Source organism: Ochotona curzoniae, unplaced genomic scaffold (genome assembly GCF_017591425.1).
Source record: "Ochotona curzoniae isolate NIBS_2020 unplaced genomic scaffold, NIBS_Ocur_1.0 scaffold_2476, whole genome shotgun sequence".
Lineage (NCBI taxonomy): Eukaryota > Metazoa > Chordata > Mammalia > Lagomorpha > Ochotonidae > Ochotona > Ochotona curzoniae.
Window position 1 is genome coordinate 4,307,115 of NW_024467095.1, and position 23,745 is coordinate 4,330,859.

Sequence of the window (23,745 nt, forward strand, 5' to 3'; positions counted from 1 at the left end):
AAGCTGCATGTGGAGGGAATGGCCAGAAGTGAAGCCGGAAGGCTGTTGACATTCTGTTGTGGAGAGTCTTCTTAGCTCCTGTAAGAAAGGCAAGCTTTGAGCCATCCAAATGGACACCAAGTGTGGAAGGCCCGTTTCCCACTGTGTTCCTGACTGTATCACTTTAGATGAACTTGTTCCAAACTTTTGTGCTGATTAAGTGTTCGATAAAACATGTTTAAAGAGGTACTTCAGCGTTGCGGTTATTGGTAGGAGTGTCATGTAAGTTGCAACATACTTACTATTTCCTTGGAATTAAGTATCTTTGTTTTTGGAAACTTGACTCTAGGTGGATAAAGGACCACCTTGAAGGTAGCTTGTCTGTCCCCTCTTCTCTACCTTCCATCTGTTGCCATCTGGGTTGGTTACATTTTACAGCAGATTTCTAAGGAGACCAGAATCGATCTGCAAACCCCCTGTCTTTTACTGTCCTGCTCTCTCACGCTGCCTTTATAGTCATCAGGTTTCAAGATGCTGCAAGGATATAAGACCCACCTGGGCAGGCTGGGGCTCAGCCTCCCCAGACATCTTCGCCATAAGGCTGTGATGGCCCTCAGGCGGGAGGATGTGAATGCCTGGGAGAGGAGAGCACCTCTCGCTCCAAAGCACATCAAAGAGATCACCAACCTGGGATACAAGGTCTTGATACAGCCTTCAAACCGGCGGGCCATTCATGATAAGGTGACTATTTCCAGTTTTTTTTTTTTAAATGGGTAGGAATAAAATGAATCTGCATATGAAAGTTAACTAGCATTTCAGTAAAACGAAAATGTCTGTATGTCTTTACTTTCTTTACTTAGATTCAATTTCTATGTTTCTTTGGTCAACCCACTTGAGAACTCTTAATATCTATTAAACTAAAGTGTTATCTAGATTCTGTTAATGTTTTAAATTTGGCTTCACTTGATGTGCTCTGGACTTATTTTTATTGTATTTTGTGGCTCCTTACAGGAAGAATCTTGACTGTATTTCTTATATGTCTTACCATCTCTTCTATAGCATACTCTCCTATGCAGATTAGAACAATAATAAATACCAACTGAGAAAAAAACATGACAAACATTGGAGATACATCTTTTAAAAATCTAATCAAGACATCAGTCTGACATTCAATGTTTCAGTGTATTATTGATGCAAAATATGCATATTAAAAGGTCTATTTATTTATTGTTTTTTTGAAAGTTAGAATTATATATAGAGAGGAACAGACAGATGAAAGAGAGAGATCTTCTACCTCTAGCCCACTCCTCCAAGGGCCACAAGGGCCAGTCTGGGCCAGGACAAAACCAGGAGCAGGAACTGCTTAGGGCCGCTCCTGTGAGTGGGAAGGGCCTAAACACGTTGACTATCCTTCACTGTTTTTCCCAGGTCATTAGCAGGGAGCTGAATCAGAACTGTAGCAGCCAGAACATGAACTGGCACCACACTGCAAGCAGTGTCTTTATCGGGTACACCACAACGCAGGCCCAAAAATATGCGTTTTATAAGAAGATTTCAATAATACGTTAGTGTTATGACCAAACTAGACATTTGTATTAGTATATGCTGAGTTTGCTAATTTTTCACCATAGAAGTCAAGTATCCAAATATTAAAAATAGTTGCTCTGCTATTTGTTTTGATCCATAGAGAACTTATCCCTTTAAAAATCATGTGTTTATTTATTATAGTTTTTGTTAGAATATGAATATGGCAAATAAGGGAATAATCTTCAAACAAAATTACATTCCCAGGAATATGTCAAAGCTGGCGGAATTCTCCAGGAGGATATTTCGGAAGCTTGCTTGATTTTGGGAGTTAAAAGACCTCCAGAGGAAAAGTTAATACCCAAGAAGACTTACGCGTTTTTCTCTCACACAATAAAAGCTCAGGAGGCCAATATGAACTTGCTGGATGAGATTCTGAAACAGGTAATCAGTGCCCAAGGTGCATGAAAAGGTAACACACGTGCCTAGCAAGTGAAGATTACCTGCAAAAAGGATGGAGAGAGGGAGAGTGAAGGCAAGACAGTGAACCAGCAATCCAGAAAGAATTTCTTTTTCCATGTAGACAAAACCTAAATGTACTTAGAATGACTGTGCAACAATGTTGTGGGGAGGCTGCAGCCAAGAGGTAACAGCTCATTCAGCAAGAGAGGCCTTGGAGGTGGTGGTAAGGGACAGGCTGGCTCCCAAGGCTCACTCTGGGGAGAGATCTATTTCCTTTGAGACAGTAGCTGTAGCTATGATGTTGGTTGTGTTGAGGGGGAAGTGAAAAAGAAAAAAATCGTGTTTTTATTTTCTCGCTGGTTACTAACAAGGGGTATTTATTTACTGGGACCGGTGTTTCATCTCTTTGAACCTACATATTTGTGATCTGGCATTTTTTTCATGACTTTGTGGTACACCTGCGGATAACTTAGGAGAGTCAGATACATTCCTTGAAGAGGAAAAAAACCTGTAAAATCCTAACTAGCCCAACTGTGTGCTTTAAACATTGAAATTCAGCTTCATGGATCTGGTTGAAAACTTGTTGTCCTTTCTCCAGGAAATCCGACTTGTTGATTACGAGAAGATGGTGGATCACAGAGGCACCCGGGTCGTGGCATTTGGACAGTGGGCAGGAGTGGCGGGTAGGTACGCCAGGGCTTTTGTGTCATGTCACTCACATTCTAAGTTGCTTGTGGGAGTGAACTGTGATATCCTTCCATTTTTGAGGTCAAGGGGTTGTGAATGTTAATTTTTATAGAAAAAATTTGCAATATGTTGAAGGGTGATAAGGATGGCTAGTTCCATGTGGAAGGTTAGATCAGTCTGGTATTGGGATGTTACAAAGTAGAAGACAGCGAAGAAGAGAAAAGGGATACAAAGTACAAGGGCAGGAATTGACAAAGGAATAGTCTAGAAAGGAAAAGAGCTGGACATTAGGAAAACACCCTACCTGACTGCTGTCTCAGATGGTATTTTGCACCATCTGTGGTTGACAAATACAGCAATGGGTTGTATCTCCTTACCTAATTTGATTGCTTGAAGTCTTATAAGGAAGGAATTTGGAATTATGTATGTGGTCTAGTTATATAAAAGTGGCAGAATTGCTGTTCTGATTACTACTTCACTAGTGTCTTAACTTGTCTATGTTTACCTCCTTGGGATTTAGCTCTTAGCAATTCTCAATGACTGTGGATAATAGTATCATACCTTTTGATTGTACAAGGCATTAAATTATTTGGAACCCTAAGATGCTTTTACAAATTACACTCTTTTATTTATCACTTGTTTAAAAAACTCTCACTCAAATATGTTGGAAAATCCTAAATATTACAAGTCTTTTGGAAATACTAATTTCAGAAAATTCATGCATTTCAGACTGTTATACTTGAATCCACCTGCTACTGGAACAGTACAGACATCTAAGTGAAATGTTGAAACTCGATAAATCCTTTTTATGTGAAGCAAATGCATTGTTTCTTACTCTAACTCCCACTTCATAACTTTCTTCATCTAGCACATAAATTAGCTATCTGATTTATGTAAAAATAAAAGAAAATTAAATTTCTTATTATAGAAGAAATAATTAAGTAGACTTCCATAATTACTCTCCCCAAGGCTTTGGAGGACTCACTCAGATGCGAGCTTTGCTTATAATGAGAGAATTAATATGTCATAAATAAGAAATGAGTTGATTCTGAAATCAGCTGGTTCAAGAGCCTGACCATTTACATTGTTTACGATGTCCGTTTCCAATACTGAAGTGCCTGGATTTGGCTTTTGGTTCTTGTGTCTGACTCAACTTACTCTTTTTTTTTTTTTAAGATTTATTTATTTTTATTACAAAGTCAGATATACAGAAAGGAGGAGAGACAGAGAGGAATATCTTCCCTCGATGATTCACTCCCCAAGTGGCTACAATGGCCGGTGCTGTGCCGATCCAAAGCCAGGAGCCAGGAACTTCCTCCAGGTCTCCCTCATGGGTGCAGGGTCCCAAGGTTTTGGGTCATTCTCGACTGCTTTCGTAGGTCACAAGCAGGGAGCTGGATGGAAACCAGGGCCGCCAGGATTACAACTGGCACCCATGTGGGATCCTGACCCGTTCAAAGCTAGGACTTTAGCTGCTAGGCCACTGCGTCGGACCCCTCAGCTTACTCTTAAAGCAGATACTGTGAGGCAGCAATGAGGGCTCAAGTGATTGAATTCCTGCCACCCACAGGAAAACCTGGATTGCACCCCAGCTTCCAGCTTCCGCCTTGACCCAGCTCTGGCTTATTGTGAGTGTCTGGGTGTGACCGGTTGGTGTGAGCTCTCCATCTGTTCCTCTTCTTTGTCTTTTTTCCTCTCAAAGAGTTAAATAAGACACAATGATGCATTCAGAAATCAGCATATTTAGAAACAGCGCCCGCCTGTGAATAAGATGGAGCTGCTGCAACAGGTGGAAAACTTGCCGTTGTCAGTGCACGTGACTGGGGTTGCTGTTCGCCATCAGCAGAGTGGAGAAAGAACATGAGTACAAGTAGTTTGTTTTTTAAGGATGTGACCTAGAATTTGAACGGATTATTTCTTCTGATGCTCACTAGTTCAAATTGAGAAATAAAACCCACAGCTGGACAATGAGGCTGTGTCTTGTAACGACCACGTACTTGATTGATGAAAATTTAACTGAATCTAGATCACTACTCTGTCATTTCACAGCTAGAAAATCAGATGAGGCATTTGAAATGATGTTTTCAGACACCGAGCAACAGATGGTATAGGATGGTGGTCCCCATCAGGTGGAAAATAAATGAGGTGGCCTATGTTCTCGCAGAAGCTCTTGGCTGGGGTAATTTCCATTTCAGGGGAAAATGGGCAAGTGACACAGTATTTGGTGGACTCATAGGGCTGGGAACATAGGGGCAGCAGTTGGGGAACCTGATAGGGCCAGAATTTTCAGGAAAGAGTATGGCATAAGGAAGAGATGGACAGGCTGATTGAAAAGAGAGAGAGAAAGAGAGAGAGAGAGAGAGAGAGAGAGAGAGAGAGAGAAGAAGCTATTGTTAATAAGGAACATAGGAAAAGATACAACACAACATTCAAATCTTTAAAAGGAAAGGGAATACATGTGACAACCTTGATGAATTAGTTAAGTCCTTGAAAGACAAGACTTACTGAAACCATTTGAAGAAGAAGGTAAAAATTTAAATATGAATGTACAAATTGAATTTACTCAAGTGTTTATTAAAAGTTGACTTCAGAAAAAAAGAAAACTTGGTAGCAGTGTGTGGGTGTGGGGAGGCCAAGGAGAGTTCTGTTTATTTTTTCTACGTAATGAAAATCTAGGTTTCTGGACTGTAATCTTTTCTTTAACAGTTTATTTTTATCTTACATACAGATTTACAGGGAGAAAAGGAAAGAGACAGACAGACAGAAAGAGAGGAGCTAGGGGAGAGAAAGAGAGATCTGCCATCTGCTGGTTTACTCCCCAGATGGTTGCAACGGCCAGAGCTGAGTGTGTCTGAAGCCGGGAGCCAGGAATTTCTTCCAGGTCTCTCACATGGATACAGTAGTCAAGGACTTGAAGCATCCTCTGTTGCTTTTCCAGGCCATGGGCAAGGAAGCTGAATTGAAAGTGGAGAAGCCAGGGTTTGAAACCAGGGCCATATGGGGTGCTGGTCCCACAGACAGAGGATTAACTTAATGATTCATGCCAGTCCTGGAGAGTTCTGGTCTTAAAAATGATAAGCGAGGAAAGGCTGGTTAGATCTGCGTTACGGGGATGCTGAAGTTTAGCTTTCTGAAAGGCATCCAGACTGAGACAGCCAGAGTGATTGTTAGATCTCTAGATCAAATACAAAAAATCGTCTTGGAGACAGACTTGGCATCATCTGTACACAGAGAGTAAGCTGTAGTTCATGATCAATGGACGTTTGGTCCTTGGACCCTCAAGGGTACCCAAATCCACAAGTGCTCAAATTCCTTAAATAGTGTAATGTTCTCACACACACACACACACACACACACACACACACACACAGTCACCTGTATTTGAAATTGTGTCTTAAATGTTTGTCACAGTGTAAATGCTGTAGAAACAGTTAAATATTCGTTCAGTACAGATGCATTTTTAAGATCCTTGGTTGGTTGAATTCCAGATGAAGAACATGACTTTATGGTGGACTTGAAATTTTGGACAGGATAAGATTACTAAAGGAACAGGGCATTTGTGGAGAAGGCTCGAGTCCAGGAAACAGGTAAAAGTTGAGAAGGATGACCTAATAGAGAAGAGCAGTGAAGGAAACGAGTCAAGGGTCTATTCCCTGAGGAGACAGGAGGGGTCTGGAGCCGGTGGGGAGAGGTTGCTCTTTGACAAGAGCTCCCTTTGCCATTTGTCAAGATGGAAAGTGGAAGGGCTATGGGAGCCACAGCTGGTTAATGCACATGATGGCCGAAAGCAGAGGGGTTAGATATGAACTGTTGAGGTCTCTTCCAAATGGGAGATCTGTGTTTCCTCAGGGAGCTGTGCAAATCGGAGAGTGGTCAGAGAGCCAGCTCTAAATCTGTCTATCTCACAGTCTTATTGTATTGGTCTGATTCTGCCATAGGGATGATCAACATTTTGCACGGACTGGGTTTAAGGCTCCTTGCTTTGGGACATCACACTCCTTTTATGGTAAGATATGTTTAATTTTGGAAAATATATGCCATATTTTATGAATAGAAAAATGTCTCAGAGGATGGGCTAACTCGAATTGTGTGTGCTTGCTTCTAGCACATTGGTATGGCTCACAACTACAGGAACAGCAGTCAGGCTGTGCAAGCTGTCCGTGATGCTGGCTATGAAATATCTCTGGGTTTGATGCCAAGGTCAATAGGCCCCCTAACGTTTGTGTTCACAGGGACTGGAAATGTGTCTAAGGTAGATCCCCAAGCTTTCTTCTCTCTATAAAGCATTCTGAAGCTCTGAAGCAAGCCTACACGATATGGGGCATTTGGTAGATATTTAAAACAGAATAAATGGGTATTCTGTTTTGGCTCCTCTCCCTTACCAATGTATGGAATGTAATAATGGTCCAAATATTTTCACCGCTTTCTGTTAACTCTGAGCTGTCACCTGCTTAGGACTCTCTCTGTGTCTCTCTCTCCTTCCTCCCTCTCTGCCACTCTTTTTCTCCCTGCTTCAATTTGAGTCATTTTGAGTCATTATTAACAGGGTAGAGGTTACCTTAGTTACCCTATTTTAACTTCTATTACTGAAATGTCCAAAAGTTTTGAAGTGACTCCAGGGTATACATTTTTAGGAATTTTCCAATGAAATACTAGGAAGATCAATTCAAGACTGAAATTAATACCTTCTTCCTCCTTGGGTAGTTTTGAAAATGCACTTGTAACCTCCTAGGTAAATGTGTAACTGCAAAATAGATCTTTCTTCCTAGGAAATTTTTACAAACAGAATATTCCTGTTAGTAGTATATTGTGTGGTGGGCATTTTATTTTTTCTTTTGAGAAACACAGTTTCCTCCTTTGAAATAATGTTTGCAATGGAATGAAAGTAAACACGATGCTTTTGTCCTCTTATTGCTAAACATTCTTCTTGTTATTTTGAGTAAATGATGTGAAAAAAGTAAAGGCCCTGTAGTACTCAGGTTTTGGTTACAATGGAAAGAAAGGTGACTTGCAAACTGTGAGCTAGAAGCTTGTGCACCTGCCTTGGCAACACAGCAGAATGGGAAGTTATACAATTGTGGGGGGAAAACAAGTAGCAGATTTGCAGGAAGTGGTGTTGCCTCTTATACTGTTGCTGTTTAGATTTTTACTGATACATTACTTATAGGGAGCCCAAGAAATTTTTAATGAACTACCCTGTGAATATGTGGAGCCCCATGAATTAAAAGAAGTTTCCCAAACTGGAGGTAAGCGGAGAGGAATACATCTCCCTTTTTCTTTAAGTGCTCATAACCATCTTGTGTTGTAGTATTTTATCATGGTACATGCTTCAAATTTGTCGCCGATGATACCTGTCTCTTTCTTCTCTGCAAGACCTCAGAAAAGTGTATGGGACAGTGTTGAGTCGTCATCACCATCTTGTCAGGAAGACAGATGGCGTGTACGATCCCGTGGAGTACGACAAGCATCCCGAGCGGTACATAAGTCGCTTTAACACTGATGTGAGTACCACATCCAGCTGGGGAGTTGGCTGCTTTGAGACATTATAGTAAGTCTATGTAGGGAGAGGAATTACGCATGCATTGGTGTTCAGCTCCTCAGATTGCTTTGTGAGTGCTTTGGGTCTCCTAAGCTGTGCCTGGGAGCTTGACATAGTCGTGCAGGGGTTCTAGTGGTTTTTGCAGGGTTCTGCTTCCTCATCTCTCTTCACCTCAGTTCTGCATGCATGCAACAGGTCTAAACCTTATCCTGTGAATTAGTGTTTTCTGTATTATCCTCATCTAATTAGCATTCTTTGCAAAACCACCACCACCACAACAAATCCATGAAGTTTGATCTTAGCGTAGGTGGGAAGAAATGGCCGTCCTGACTTCAGGCAGCCATTTTGAAGTGCACCTGCTTGATTACTCAGGTCGTCAGTAGTGAAATAGTGCAGCAGTATAGACACAGACCCGTCTTCACTGCACAAAGCGATTATTTGCAAGTCAAATCACTCTGTGGATCACACTGCCCTTATCTAAAGAAGAAGGAGTGATTTGCATATTTTTAAACTGTGTTTGAACAGTATAGCCTGTTTAAGTTCTGGCCTGAAGTTTAGCTATTTAAGTATGCATAGCATGTTGCAAGAAGGATTCTTTCCTTGAGCTTGAGAATGCTTGAGCTGCTTGAGGAACAAGATCTAGGAAACGAAAACATTTTGGTTCCAGGAAATGTCCTTCCTTTACCCCGCACCCCCAGCACAGTGTTGGTGATTGAATGCTTCTTAAAATTTGTAATCCATAGTTTATATATCCATATATAGACATATCTGTGAATACACATGCATGTCTATGGCACATTTCTCTGTGGAGCTTACAGTTGCCCTCTGACTTGATCTTCACAGCAGTCCTTGGAGGGTGTGTGTATCATGTATGTATGTGTGTGTTCCTTGGAGGGTATGTATTATCCCCACCTGGCAGGTAAGGAAAATAGAGTCCAGAGAAGTCAAGTCAGCGTGATTTCAACCACACATAGAACTCTAGATCACTGGACTGTTCTTTTTTCCCTCTTTTCTATCCAGTTCATTATAAAATAAAGATGTTAAAAGCGTATTTATTACATTTCTACATGTATCTCTCATGTGGTAATTTCACACTAAAATATGAGTGGGCCTCTGTCGGCTTCCTTCGAAAGATGACCACTGACCTGGAAAATGAGACCTTCAGTTCTTTCTCACGACTTTCTGAATAGCTCTCCTTCAGCATGCTGTATTGGAAGAGTAGCCTATTTTCTATCTTATTGAACTTGCAACTTGCTTTACAGATCGCACCTTATACAACTTGTTTAATTAATGGGATCTACTGGGAACAAAACACCCCTCGCCTACTAACCCGCCAAGATGCTCAGAATCTCCTAGCCTCAGGCAAGTTCTCAGTGGCTGGAGTTGAAGGCTGCCCCTCATTACCACACAAGTAAGGACTTTAATTCCGTGACAATGACAGCTTTTACCAGCAGCACCTGTTATTAAGAGATCAGAGAATATATTATACTCACATATCACAGGGTTTGCGGTTTTAGATTTTGTTATTTTTACTTATTTGAAAGACAGAGACACAGGGATCTTCCATTTGCTGGTTTACTTCCCAATTGTCTGCAGCAGCTGAAGTTCAAACAGTTAAATGAGGAGCCTGGACCTTAATCAGGGTTTCCTACACTGGGGGCAGGGACTCTTCACCTGGTACCTCCTCAGGTGTGCAGCATTACCAAGCTGGGATTTGGGGCGGAACTAGGACATGGGGTGTAGGTATCCCAGGTCACAGCCTAACTGCTGCACCAAATGCCTGCCCCAGATGTGGTTGTCAATGACCAGCTGTCTGCTTTACTTTACTCAGCTTCCCGGGAGGCAGCACTGACACATGCGTCTTCTCTCCTTGAAGCTCTCTGCTTCTGCCCTCTGCGACTCCACATGCAGCAACGAGACAATGGCCTCTGACAGTATCTTCTCTGCACCACCATTCCCATCTCTCTTTAGTCTGTTCCTCCGTTCTTTTCTAAGTTCATGATGATTTACTTTCTTGCCTCTATGATTATGATCTGCCTCCCTTCGGAAGAACTCAGGCTCCTTTAGGATAGCACCTCTGGTTACATTGACTACAAGCACCAGGACTGGTTTCATCTACAATGGGCATTCAGATACGTACTGAGTTAGTACTTGCGTGGCATCTAGTGTCCCTGGAATTCTGCTAATTCCAGGAGGATGAAAGGTGTTTGCTGTCCTCAGGCATTCAGTTGGCATCACATAAATGCCAACAGCAACAGCATCACAGGAGTTTCACAGGAAGCACTGGGCTCCATGGAGTCTGAAAGTGGAGGAGTGGGGAGAAGGAACATTTCAGGTGACAGAATGGATTCTTAATAAGTATCTGCCAGAAAAGTGTGCGGCCTGGGAGTGACAGTCTGCCTGTAGATTCATGCGGGCTTGTGGCAATTAGAAATTAGGGGAATTGTGGTTTAACTGGTAAGGCTTTTAAATATTAGTTCAAGATTTTGATCATAATCCTGGAGAACTATGTATATTGCCAAAAATTATAAAGGACTTAGCCCAATAAGATAGTGTAACTGAACCTTCCTAAATTTAGAGATAGCTGGCTAGGTCAACCTTATTTTGTTAATGATTTTTATAGGGAAGGGATTTTTCATTTTTTTTTCTTCCCTCTGCCTCCCTCCGTTAATTTTTTTATCTTCACTTTATTCTTTCATTTTCCTTGCTGATGACTAAAACTCAGCTTGGGAAGATTCTCCGTAGCCCAGAACAGGCTGGCAGTGCTCAGAAGAATTAGCTGCAGAAAAGGAGGCCACGGACTCGCGAGATTTTTGGCATTCACATTAAAAACTGTTCCAAGCACCTTTCGCCTTTGTTCATTTTTAGTCTTGCTACAAGCGTCCAGCTTCCTACCTCTTATCTAAGCACCGCTGTTGTTTTCAGACTCGTGGCAATATGCGACATTTCAGCAGACACAGGAGGGTCGATCGAGTTTATGACCGAGTGTACTACCATAGAGCACCCCTTCTGCATGTACGACGCTGACCAGCACATTATCCACGACAGGTGAGCTTGCTAAAACTGTCAGGTGATGAAGCATGCAACGTCTGTTTTGAAATACTAGTCTGAAATACCCAGTATGTAAATCTTGATCAACATCCGAGGATTTTGAGAAACATTTAAAAAATCACATGCAAACACTTTATGTTTAAATTGGAGGTGAGTTGTCAAAAGCCATGTTTGAAAATCACGCATCTTTTTATGTTCTTTTGCACAAAATTACAAGTGATAGTGTATCTGGGAAAGTCGGTGCTTGAAAATCACATTTTGTACTTTTGAATGAAGCATATTGCTTTTCCTAGTGTTGAAGGTTCTGGAATTCTGATGTGTTCCATTGACAATCTGCCGGCACAACTTCCCATCGAAGCTACGGAATACTTTGGAGATATGCTTTATCCTTATGTTGAAGAAATGGTAAGTACACTGCGACCAGCGGCAGTAGCTTTGTGGCTGTAAACACCGCTGTGATGCATCCTGTGAGTGTTCTGGTCTTCATCCACGGAATCTGCTGTAAAATGAAATGCCAGCCCTTCCTCGAAGCATTTCCTGATATCATGCTTGTTTGTAATATCTGTCTCTTGTTTTATACAGAATACTCACTGACATGTGAGATAAGTCTTGTATTATTTTTTAATTCTATCTCAATTCAAAGCAATAACAGTTCTAAATATTTATTAAATAGAAATCATCCAGGCGCTGCTTCATTCCCCAGGTGGCTGTAATGCCAGGGTTGAGCCAGGTCAGAGGCAGGACCTAGGAGTGCCCGCTGAGTCTCCCGGGTGGGCAGGGACCCGTGCACCTAGGCTATGCTCTGCCGCCTTCTCAGGATATTAGCAGGGTGCTGGAGCAGAAGGGGAGGTGCTGGGACACGAAGTGCTCTTATGGAATGCTGGCTTTTTTAAAAAAAGATTGATTTGTTCTTTTTTATTGGAGAGGCAGAGGAGATATAGAGACAAAGATCTGTCTGCTGGTTAATTCCCCAAGTGGCTGCAATGGCCAGAGCTGGGCCAATCCGAAGCCAGAAGCCAGGAGCTTCTTTAGGTCTCCTACTCAGGTGCAGGGTCCTGAGGCTTTGGGCCATCCTTTAATGTTTTCCCAGGACACAAGCAAGGAGCTGAATGGAAGCAGAGCAGCCGGGACATGAACCGGCGCCCATATGGTATCCCAGCAAATGCAATGCAATGACTTAGCCACTGGGCTACCGCTCCGGGACCAGAATGTTCATGTTTCAAGTGGTGCTTTTAAGTGTTGTACCACAACACTGCCCCTGACTAGGTCAGTTCATACTGGAACTTCTTACTGTGTTGTCATGAATAGATCTGAAAAATCAAAAGTAGAAAAAACATTATTGGATTTTAGTCACTAAGACTTAAGTGTCAGCTTGTGTCAAGATGGTGTGTTCTTTTGTGGTCAGTGGCTGATTATTGCAACGCTGTGTTGTCTACATTCTGGTTTGTCAGGAGCACATAGGAAATCTTTGTTAGATCAGGGTTGATTCTAAATGTTCTTACCTATGCTTCCTTGTTTCTGTCGCTAATGGTTGTTTCTGATTCCAAGAGTATGCAGAGTGGCTGTTTCCTTTTCATGATCACACCGGACACACTCTCTCACTTCAGTGGGGCAAAAATTCTGTTCTTGGGTCTGGCATGTTGGCTTAGTAGCTAAAGCCTCACCTTGCAAATGCTGCGATCCCATATAGGCACCAGTTCCTGTCCTGGCTGCTCCTCTTCCCATGAGCTCCCTGTTTGTGGCCTGGGACAGCAGTAGAGGATGGCCCTGTGTGGGAGACCTGGAGGAAGCTCTTGGTTCTTGACTTCAGATTGGCTCAGCTCCAGCCATTGTAGTCATTTGTGGAGTGAACCAGCAGGTGGAAGATTTTTCTCTCTGTAAATCTACTTTTCACATAAAAATAAATCATAGAAAAAAAAGAGTTCCGCTCTTATCTGTACCTAGGTCACATGGTAAAATCCTGTACAAGTTACTTTGTCAACACTATTAATGAGACTATTTTGAGATTGTTATTTGTGGTTCTTAGTAATAATCCCAGTATGAATTTTTGAAACATATTAGGTACATATCCATATATATCTGTATTTGTAGAATTTATGGATCACAGATATTTTCACTTGCGTTGGATACTTGAGTCAGTTCCACCAGTGTGCTTCACATACGTAACAATATTTTGTATTATTTTACTTGTAATTTGGTTATTGCTGCATGCCAGTGAAACTTACATGGGGCTGTGGAATTAAAGATGCTCAACAGACAGACTGTGAAATATGCTGGAGAGCAATGTTTAACCTTCCCCTGAGTTGAATCAAAAACTCATCTTATTATCTACTAATATCTGGCCTGTGGGCAAGCTGGGAAGTGGAGGAGTGTTCTTGAGAAGGGAATTCGGCAGAGGTGGCTGAGAGAGGGAACACATGACGGGCCCTATGTGGGTTGATTTCATGAGGCTCCCAACATCCCCCAATAGGCTCACAGATCCCCATCTCTTTGATTTTAATGCGCAGATGCCAGAAATAGATGGTCCCCATTTTTCATTTCATGCTAGTGATTTGTATTTGTTTAAACACAGTAACCAAGTTCTCTGCTGCTGGCATCTACCAAAGGCATTATTCTCTTTCTTAGTCTGGAGAGTGCTGTAGACCCCACATAGGAGTAGAGAAGACGGAGGGGCTCATGGCCTTCCTTCTGCCCATCAGAGGCAACGCTGTCTTGATAAGCCCTTCCTTGGAAGTGTTCTTACATTCAAGATTTGGGTTCCTTGAAAGAAAAGAGGACTAGAAGAATGTTTTATGTGAATAAAAAAGATGACTTTTGTTGCTGTGTGTTTAACTCAACCTTGCGAGATCAGGGAAGATAATGTGGATGACTCAAAACGCACTCGATCAAGTCACTTTCTCTGTTATGTTTGGAATGCCGATGTGCCTTGCATAGAACTATTGTGGATCTGGGAGAGATCCCCCTCCTGCAGGATAGAAGGCCTTGTGTGAAGTGGAAGACCCTGTTTGCTACTGCTAATAGAACCACATCAACCTTGGAATTGGGGTGAATTCTCTCAGATGGAGAATTCGGGATACAAAGTTCGACAATACACTCAATACGTCACAGCTAACTGGCTGGGAAGGATAAGCTGTTTTTAGTGTGTTCCCTACAAAGAAAGATGATCATAATGAATGTTTAGTTTTAAAATTGGAACTTACACTGGAGTAATGTGCTCTTGGAGATAGAATCTATTGCTTGTAGGAGATTTCTATAACCATTTTAACAGAAAAATGTTTCCTGAATTCTCTTTTTCCCTGCTTAGGCTAGTATTTTAATGTGGATACAAATATCAAGAAGGCTTCTTTGCAGTGCCATTTATGTCTTACCCCGCTCATTTTTCTTTCAGTTATTGTCAGATGCAACACAGCCTCTTGAAAGCCAGAATTTTTCTCCTGTGGTGCGAGATGTAAGTTGCGACGATTTCTTTCCACAGCTGTAGTTTTACTGTTGTCCTCCTGGCTCTTCTCTTGTCCTCACCTGCTACCTCTCTGTGTCTCTCCACTCTCACACTTTCTTTGTATCAGTCATAAGAGTAAAATATGTATTCTAAAAAAAATGTCTTGTGTCATATACATTTAGGCAGTGATTACATCCAATGGTACATTGACTGATAAATATAAATATATCCAGAAACTCCGAGAGGGCAAGTAAGTATTGTTCAAACCTTCTTGTTTTACACATTTATTCTTAGAGTCTTTTAAAATTCTTTAATAGAATCCTTACCATTATGCTTGTACAATATGTAAATTTTAATACCTCTAAGTGTAGGGAATCTAAAAGTGAGTGGCTGAAGCTAACAGGAGTTGTTTTCTCCTGAAGAGTAATACAGAATCTTTTTGCTCTGTAATAGCCTACTTGAGGGCACTCCCAGGGTCCGGTGAATCATGAAACTGAAAGGATCATTTTTATGCAAAAATCTTTTGAAGTCCATTAATGGATTCTTTACAACATGCGTGTTTATGCAAACTTTTTGAAGATCCCACATATAGATTTCTGTGTACTTTTTCAAGCAAAAGTCCAGTAGGGTTTTCTTTTGAGGAACTTCTTGTCCTTTCTGTAGTGTTTTGATCACTGTTATGTCGATTATTTTCTTAAAGGAAACATGCATAACAACACTTTCTTGTGCTGCTCTAAGTTTGTAGTTTGCTTAGGATTTGAGCTCTTTTTTTTTTTTGTTTAGTAGAAGGTTTAGAAAAGTGAACTCTTGTATACAATTTAAGAAAAGTAGTGAAAAAGCAATAGTGACAGGTGTATTTCTCCAGGAATTGTTATGAAGATGTCAAAAAAAATATAATGTGGCATTTTGAACCAAAGAAATAGTTCTCTTAGAGAGATACTGAAGTTTGAAAAAAAAAATTGAATGTTTCTTCTCCAGTTGAATGCAGCTGGCTTCTGTTTATGTCTATCTGTTGCACTGGTATATCCATGCTAAAGAGAATAACCCATGCCCCGAATTCTCTGGGGGAAACTAGAGTGGGAAAACCATAAACAACAAAGCAAAGCACTGTCCTATTTTCTTTTCCAGTGGTTCAAGTAAAGAGGTATGCTCCGATCAAGTATACTACAGTTATGAGTTTTCTGTGTGTGTTGTCTGCTTACAGCTACTTTTTAACGTGTCAGTAAAACATAATGGCTTAAGAGACAGGAAGAATATATATATATATATTTAGAAGAAACTGTGCAACTCCATTGAAAAGTTGTCAGCAGGGGAAATGTCGTGCATGTCTGTTTTTTGTAGCTCTCTCGGCCTTTTGATTTTTCATCATCTGATGGTGTTTTGCATTACTCATGTTAATGGTATGCCCAACGTGACCATTCATGATAATGCTTCATTATTTCATGCCCTATTTTGTACAATAGTAAGACTACTTGGTTTATATTGCTTGGATTTCCTACCTTCCTTTTCTGATATACTCGTAAGCCAAAAGATAAATAATCAAGATTGCACTTTGAAACAAAAATCAGTTTATTTTGAGCCCTGTCTTTTTTTTTTTAAAAGATTTATTTATTTTTATTGGAAAGGCAGATTTACAGAGGGTAAGAGAGACAAACATCTTAAATCTCTGGTTCATTCCCCAAGTGGCCACAACAGCCAGAGCTGAGCTGATCCTAAGCCAGGAACTAGCAGCTTATTCCTGGTTTCCCAGGTGGTTTCAGGGTCCCAAAGCTTTGGGCCATCCTCTGCTGCTTTCCCAGGCCATAAGCAAGTGGCTGGATTGGAAGTAGAGCTGCTGGGACATGAACCAGCACCCATCTGGGATGCCAGTGTCACAGGTGGACGCCCAGCCTAGTATGTCACAGCACTGCCCGCCCAAGTGTATCTTCACCTCTGCACCAAATGTTTACTCCATATCAGGACATTGGTTCTAAAGCCTTGAAAGAGTATATTCATATTCAAAACACTATGTACTAAATATTAATGGATTTATAGAGATGGATAAGAGTTACAGCTGTTGAAGACATAGCTTTTAGGTGAGAGCATTTTTTTATCCAGAAGCTATAAGTGACTAACAGAATAAAATGAGAATGAGCATTATGTCTTGTACTAGCCTTAGGTGTCTGCACTTAACACACAGCGTTTGGGATTTCAGAGTGTGATTTCAAGGATTCTAAATATATGTGAGGAAGAGCAGTAGTCTCCTCACAATGTTGTCTATTCGGACTGCTGTCAGGAGTAACTTAGACTGCCAGTGTAGAGCACATGTTGGGATTGTTTTAAATCCTGTCCCATGGAAAAATGAAATGCAAGACTATTTTATTCAGTTGTGAATAAGTCAAGAAAGCATCTTGCACCTGCTCTAGAAATATTTGAAATTGTGTTCTGCAGACAGAGGAGATATCAGAGATGTCAGACCCTGTTGCTCTTCCTTGCACAGCATCTAAACTAAGTAATGAAACTATTCATAGCAGGAACTTCTTGTTGAAGTTCTTATGGTACGTAGAGAAGTAGAGGAAGGCATTATTGTTCCACAGTCCGTATTTTAGTTTGGTTTGAGGAAAGCAAGATTGGAGAAGGCAAGATTCTGCTTTTTAAGAAAAAATAAATTTTAATTACCTCCTCCCTCTTTTATTTTGGTTCACAGAGAACGTGTTCAGTCACTTGCAATGGGCTCCAAGAAAAAGGTCTTGATTCTTGGATCTGGCTATGTATCTGAGCCTGTTTTAGAATACCTGTCAAGGGATGACAACATAGAAATCACAGTGGGTAAGTAAGTTTTAACCTTTGAGGAACAAAAGCTATTTGTTTTTAAATCACCTTGAACCTGTAAATTTCAGATGACTATTTTCTTTCTTAAATAGAAAAAATAAATTTTAAAAATATGCGAAATGTATGTTATGATCTGGTAGCTGGTAGAAATCTTAAAGTTGTTTCTTCAATTCTTGAAATAGGCTCTGACATGAAGAATCAAATTGAACAATTGGGCAAGAAATATAAGATTAATCCAGTTAGCATGAACATTGGTAAACAAGAAGAGAAGTTGGTTTCCTTAGTGGCGGCACAGGACCTTGTCATCAGGTACATGTCAGGAGTGACTTCTATGCATTGTCTTGTTTTGATTTCCTTTTTAAATTTTCTCTTTTTCATCTCAATTCTTCTGCCTTGTCTCCTCTCCCCTTCCTCCTCTCCCTTTCCTTCCTTTCCTTAACTTCCCGTACCCTTCCCTTCCTTACTTTTCTCTTCCTCCTCTCCTCTCTTTCCTTCCCGTCCACTCTCCGTTCTCATCCCTTTAAAAGCTAGACATATTAATGGTCATATGCACCCAAAAAGTGCACAAAGAATGTGTCACAATGTATTTTTACAAACAATCCCTCTGTCACAACCATCCACATTCCACAATAGACAGATGACAACATCGGCTGAAACATTCTCTGCGTTGTCTAACCCCATCTTTACAGGTAAACAGTATTGTTGCTTCTAACATATAGAATAATTGTTGCCTGCTTGAGGACTTTAAGTAATTGGAATATTTCAGTGCATCATCATTTGTGGTTGCCCTTTATCATTCAGCATTGACCATGAAAGTTACTTGTTTCATTGGCTGTGATTATAGGTTGCTGATTTTCATTGCCATGTAGTATTCCACTGTGCGAACCTACCATTATTATTCATTTGAAGGTGGCTATTTAGCTGTTTTTAGATTTTTGGCTAATATGAGGTACTCTGCTATATACGTTTTAGCATTTATTTCTTGGTAACCATATGCACACATTTCTGATTTGTTTATAGCTAGAAGTAGAACAGTTGTCTTATATTGTATTTCTGGATTATGGAATATTTATGTCTCAAAAATTTTAGTGTTTATTGCTTGTACTTATGCAGTTTAAGTGAAATTAGTATATTCTCTAGATTCAGTAGCACTCTAAGTCTTATTACAGGAAGAGATCTTGAATTAGAGTGCTTTCTACTGCCTAATAAAAATGAAGACCTCACTTGTAGACACAGAGCAACAAGAGGTTTTGAAATGTCAGCGTGATGGGAAGAGTCGTATTCTCTTAGGATGTAGTGTTCATAAGATAAGAGGGACAAGTTTACCTGTTCTTCCAAATGACTGCCAAGAAGTGCCAACAAGTGCTCAGATCAGATTTAACTTTGTGTCTTTGGAGGGGATTCTGTAAAACCTCACATAAGAAAACAAAGGGTTGAGAAAACTAACCCTATGAAAGCTGATTTTAATCACATGTAGCAGCTTTTATATTGCCTCTTGATATTTTTAAATATGACACCGCTGGGTCACTTGAAATGTTGCCCAATTTATACAAATTTCATGTGCATTAATTCTTATTCAACAAAAATTGATGTGACTTGTAAACATTGAAAAAATCCTGATTCAAGTAGAATCAATTCTAACATTCTATCTGAATAAAGAAAAAAAATTCTTTTTTTGCCACACATAGGAACCTAAATATCTCATTGTGGCTTTTTTGTCATTGTTTTTTTTTTCTTAGGCATAAATAACTAAACATAAAACAGATTTGGCTTGAAATTTGTAGAAAAAATGAGAGAACAATGCACAATACAGTCAACTACTAATATGTATAAATTTTAGAGTTGATCTCTAGTAACACCAAACCATAGTAAAAATGCACTGTTTATTTACATTTTTCCCATTTGGTAATTTTTCTCTATTAGGTAATGTCACTAACCATTGTTTTCCTATACAAATAATGTTTTGGAGAAAAGAAACAACATGTTTCAATGTTAATTTTATAATGGGTATTGCAAAAACAAAATGAGTCAAGTGAATGTTTCAAAATGACATGTCAAATTGTCATGGTCTGATTTTTATACTTTTGATTTTAATGATTTAACTGTAAAATAGTATTAATATTGATAATTTTCTGAAAGTTAGATTGGTATTTTGTGTCTGTTTTTTACAATTGACATTTCTAGTCCTTTAGATCAAGTTGAGTCAATTAAGATAACTACAAAGTCATATTCCCAGTTCAAGCTGAGTTTTATGAACAGCTTCATCTTTCTGCTCATTATGTGGAATTTTAGCATTTTTCTAGCTTTCACAAGAATCAGTATCATTAAAATTGATCTCTTCCCCAGTCCTTTGGCTGAATCTCTTCTGTTGAATGTAACACACCAGCTACCTTGATTTACTTTGGGACATTGGGAGGTAAAAAAGATTAGCATGTCTGTTTTCATAGGGGACCCAATGCAGAAATCCAGACAAATACACGGACAAATAAGAGTAAATTCCATGAAGTGTTATGAAGATACATGTAAGGGAAGGAGGTCTCACTTTAGGAGGATCTTGGAAAGATATTTTGGAGGAAAATAACTTTTTGGACCTATGTTAAAGTTAGATATGACTTAGATGGGAATTGAAGGGTGTTTCGGGCTTCCCAAGAGGAAGACACAGCCAGAGCCAAGATGCAGAACTGAAAACAGTAAAGATTTTGAGTGAATTACAACAGCTCCTTTGGTGTCCTAAGTGGTTTATGAAAGAAATTGAGAGAGGAAAGTGGAAAGGCTAGGCGAGGGGCTTTAGGAAGGCTTTAGGTACGACATCAGGGTGAATTCATTCTGCAGTCCCCAGGGAGCCACTGGTCACTTCTGATAGAATGAATCAGAACAGGACCTGGGAATGGAGCGTTAGTACAGTGTAAGGTATATTAGAAAATGTGGTTGGAGAGGAAAGTTTCTGATTAGCTTCTGCTTCTGTCTTTAAGCTTGTTACCTTACGTGCTGCATCCTCTTGTGGCCAAGGCGTGCATCACAACCAAAGTGAACATGGTCACCGCCAGCTATATCACACCAGAAATGAAAGAATTGGAAAAAAGGTCAGTTTCCATCCATTTCAATAAGGGAGATGGCTAGGTGATGTTGCTTTTGATTTACATCCAGTGTTTGCTTTTTGGATCTCTTGGCAGAGTGCAAGATGCTGGAATCACAGTCATCGGTGAGTTAGGTCTGGATCCTGGCCTTGATCATATGCTGGCAATGGAAACGATAGACAAAGCCAAGGAAATGGGAGCCACGGTGAGCCTATTTATACCCAAAGGTCTATTCATGGACGTATCAAAAAGGGCCAACTTCTTATGTATACAAGTAATCTTTCTGTGACTGTGAGAAGAGATGCCTCTGAGTGATAGCTTACAAATTCTGAAGAGATTCCAAATGCAATTCTCTAACTGTGGGAATAGCCAGTCATGAAACAATGTCCCAGGCTTAGGCAGCAACCACTTTTCAGAGAAACAGAAGTTACCATAACATTTTAGCTTAATAAATATTTCATATTGCCTTGGAGTTTCTGTATTCAGGTTTGACTTTTAAAAGTAGAGAAAAAACCCTTTAAAATACCATGAATCTGTTGATGTTTGATTATATTTTCCATATGATTACTGTTTGATATATAAACATGATGATTCAGATTAGATGTTTGAGCTTTTAATATATGCCATCAAATATCTACATTGAATATAAAAGTCTGTAGACTAAGCTGAATGGAACTAACATTGCCTTGAGAAGTAAGTTTATTTTTCTTCCAGCAGTTATAAAATATAATTGTGATTTTATTGAATGGTGCTTGACTCTAAAGATGCGTTTTTAAAAGCTACAGGCAAGAAAAAATTCTAGCAAACTCATCTCCTGTCATTGTCCTCAATTCAGTTTTTAGATGAATTATTCTTAACTTGTTGATTCATTTATTTGCAGATTGAATCTTATGTTTCTTACTGTGGTGGGCTTCCAGCCCCTGAATATTCAGATAACCCTTTGAGGTATAAATTCAGCTGGAACCCGACAGGAGTTTTGATGAATGTAATGCAGCCTGCCACCTACCTGCTCAATGGAAAGGTGAGGAGTTACTATTAAAGCCGTTGTGATTCCAGCTGCTTTAGAAAGTCTGCTTTCTCCTGCCCTGAAAGCCCTGTGGCATTGGCTGTGCTGCAGGTCCTCACACTGTCTCTTTTTCAGTAAGTTTTCTGTGTATATTTTCTGTTACTTTGCATGCCATCTCCCCAAGAGTCCAGCAAATTCTGATTATGTGCTCACCCTTCCTTCATTGCCTTCATGCAAAGCGTTTCTGCTGTTTGGCAGTTCATTTGTCCACTTCTTACACATGTAGATACTGGTCATCTGCTGACTTATTTCAGCATGATAAACAGTTCATGAAAGTCTGTGTTGGACTTCAGGTAAGACATCAAGGGCTTCCACACTTTCTGATGTCGGAGAACTCAAGCCTACATGAGGGTCGACCCTTAAAAGGAAAGGTTTTGTGGGTCAGGAAAGGGATGTGTGGGTTCGTTCCCCACTGCTGGACAACAGTGCATAAGGACTGTCTTGAGCTTTGTATTATTCTTATCTTTTTCCCAAAAAGAAATCTATGGCTTAGAAAGAATTGTCCAAATGTCCAAATTCAGGGCCAACTAACTCTTAACACGTAATTTAATGTCAGAAAATTAGACACTGAAATAGGCAACTAAAATCCATTGGGAGAAATTTAATAGTATGCTTATTGCCAGAGAAATAATGACTGAAGGCAGTTGCTTTGGCTTCTGGAAGAAGTGAAGGAATGGGGAAGAAGGAAAATAGGATTTTGGAAAAGAGGATATGCTTTGCGAAAGGGTGAAAGAGACCAGGCAAGCAACCATTCACAACTCAGCAGGTTTATAAGGAAGGAAACTGGTATAGGAGGCTCAGATAGCTCAGTAATGGTTAAATTGATCACAATAGGCAAATCCTGTATCCACACCACAGCTGTTTGACTTCATCCCTGGGGGAAACATGTGACAAGACTGAGCTGCCTCTTGGAATTGTGTGTTCCATGCATCACATTTGTTTTATTTAGTCCTGGCGCTACAAGGACTGATGGGTGACCTGATAAAAAATGTGGTATCACAAGTCTGATGTCCGTTTTGTAAATTCTTAGTGTATCTGTCATCTTTAAAACATTTTTCTTTTTTTAAAAAAGATTTATTTATTTTTATTGGAAATTCAGATATACAGAGAAAAGGAGAGACAGAGAGGAAGATCTTCCATCTGTTGATTCACTCCCCAAGCAGCTGCAACAGCTGAAGTTGAGCCAATCCAAAGCCAGGAGCCAGGAACCTCTTCTGGGTCTCCCAAGTGGCTGCAGGGACCCAAGGCTTTGGCTGGCTTTGACTGCTTTTCCAGGCCAAAAGCAGCAAGGTGGATGGGAAGCAGGGCTGCCGGGATTAGAACTGTTGCCTATATTGGATCTGGGTGCATGCATGGCAAGGACTTCAGCCACTAGGCTACCAGGTGGACCCCTGTATCTGTCATTCCAATGTATTGCAGGAGTCAAATGAAAGAATTTCTTTCAAAGCAAGATTCTCAGCCATCATCTTGTGTGCCAATGATATGGAGCAGGGCTAATAGAGTTTGAGATCACCAAGATTGCTTTGAAAGTATAGATGCCTGGATCCTATCCTCAAAGACTCACATCCACCAGGGTTTAGAAATTTCTAAAGTGTCCCTGAGTAATTCTACTATATAGCTCAATGTGCCAGCAACTGAGATAGCGAGGACCTCAGCTGCACTTAAAAGCACTACTAAATGTGTTCTACCTAATGCCGAAAAGATGGATTTCACACTTCAGGGCAAGGACAGGACTGGCATTCTGCACGGTGCTTCCAAAGGCCAGGAAACTGATAGGGTCAGGACAACAGGCTTTTCTTTGAGCCATAAATGCTGGCCATTCTGCCCAGCTCCCCAGTTCTCTAACTCTCGGAGCTTTGAACCTGCATCTCAGTTTGCTATTCTGCCAGGCACACATGCTTTTCTGTGCCGCGGCCTGTCGTTTGTTGAGATGCCGTCTAACTGTTCCCTTTACCTTCTGCTGTCAGGGAAAAGAGGCTGGCCTGGGGCTGGTGTCAAGCAACACTGAAAGGCAGGATGATTTCATGGTTGAGTTGGGCAAAATGCCTATCTTCCCTAGGTTGTTGGATGAGATGGTTATAGAGAGGGGATCAGAGCAATGCAGCCAATA

At 40.5% G+C, this 23,745-nt stretch overlaps 1 protein-coding gene across 1 annotated transcript in view; it reads left to right on the top strand.

Annotated features, from left to right (window-relative positions):
• The first annotated feature begins 501 nt into the window (after positions 1-501).
• The window catches only part of AASS (aminoadipate-semialdehyde synthase), a 34,446-nt gene continuing 11,202 nt past the window's right edge, over positions 502-23,745 (top strand). The window contains exons 1-17 of the mRNA XM_041002148.1: positions 502-720; positions 1,771-1,947; positions 2,564-2,648; positions 6,591-6,658; positions 6,758-6,904; positions 7,820-7,898; positions 8,026-8,153; positions 9,454-9,602; positions 11,117-11,239; positions 11,536-11,647; positions 14,631-14,690; positions 14,864-14,931; positions 17,368-17,489; positions 17,675-17,801; positions 20,465-20,575; positions 20,666-20,774; positions 21,450-21,590. Of these exons, the coding sequence (XP_040858082.1) occupies positions 511-720; positions 1,771-1,947; positions 2,564-2,648; positions 6,591-6,658; positions 6,758-6,904; positions 7,820-7,898; positions 8,026-8,153; positions 9,454-9,602; positions 11,117-11,239; positions 11,536-11,647; positions 14,631-14,690; positions 14,864-14,931; positions 17,368-17,489; positions 17,675-17,801; positions 20,465-20,575; positions 20,666-20,774; positions 21,450-21,590 (2,016 nt within the window). The 5' untranslated portion in view covers positions 502-510. The remainder of the gene's footprint in view (positions 721-1,770; positions 1,948-2,563; positions 2,649-6,590; positions 6,659-6,757; positions 6,905-7,819; positions 7,899-8,025; positions 8,154-9,453; positions 9,603-11,116; positions 11,240-11,535; positions 11,648-14,630; positions 14,691-14,863; positions 14,932-17,367; positions 17,490-17,674; positions 17,802-20,464; positions 20,576-20,665; positions 20,775-21,449; positions 21,591-23,745) is intronic.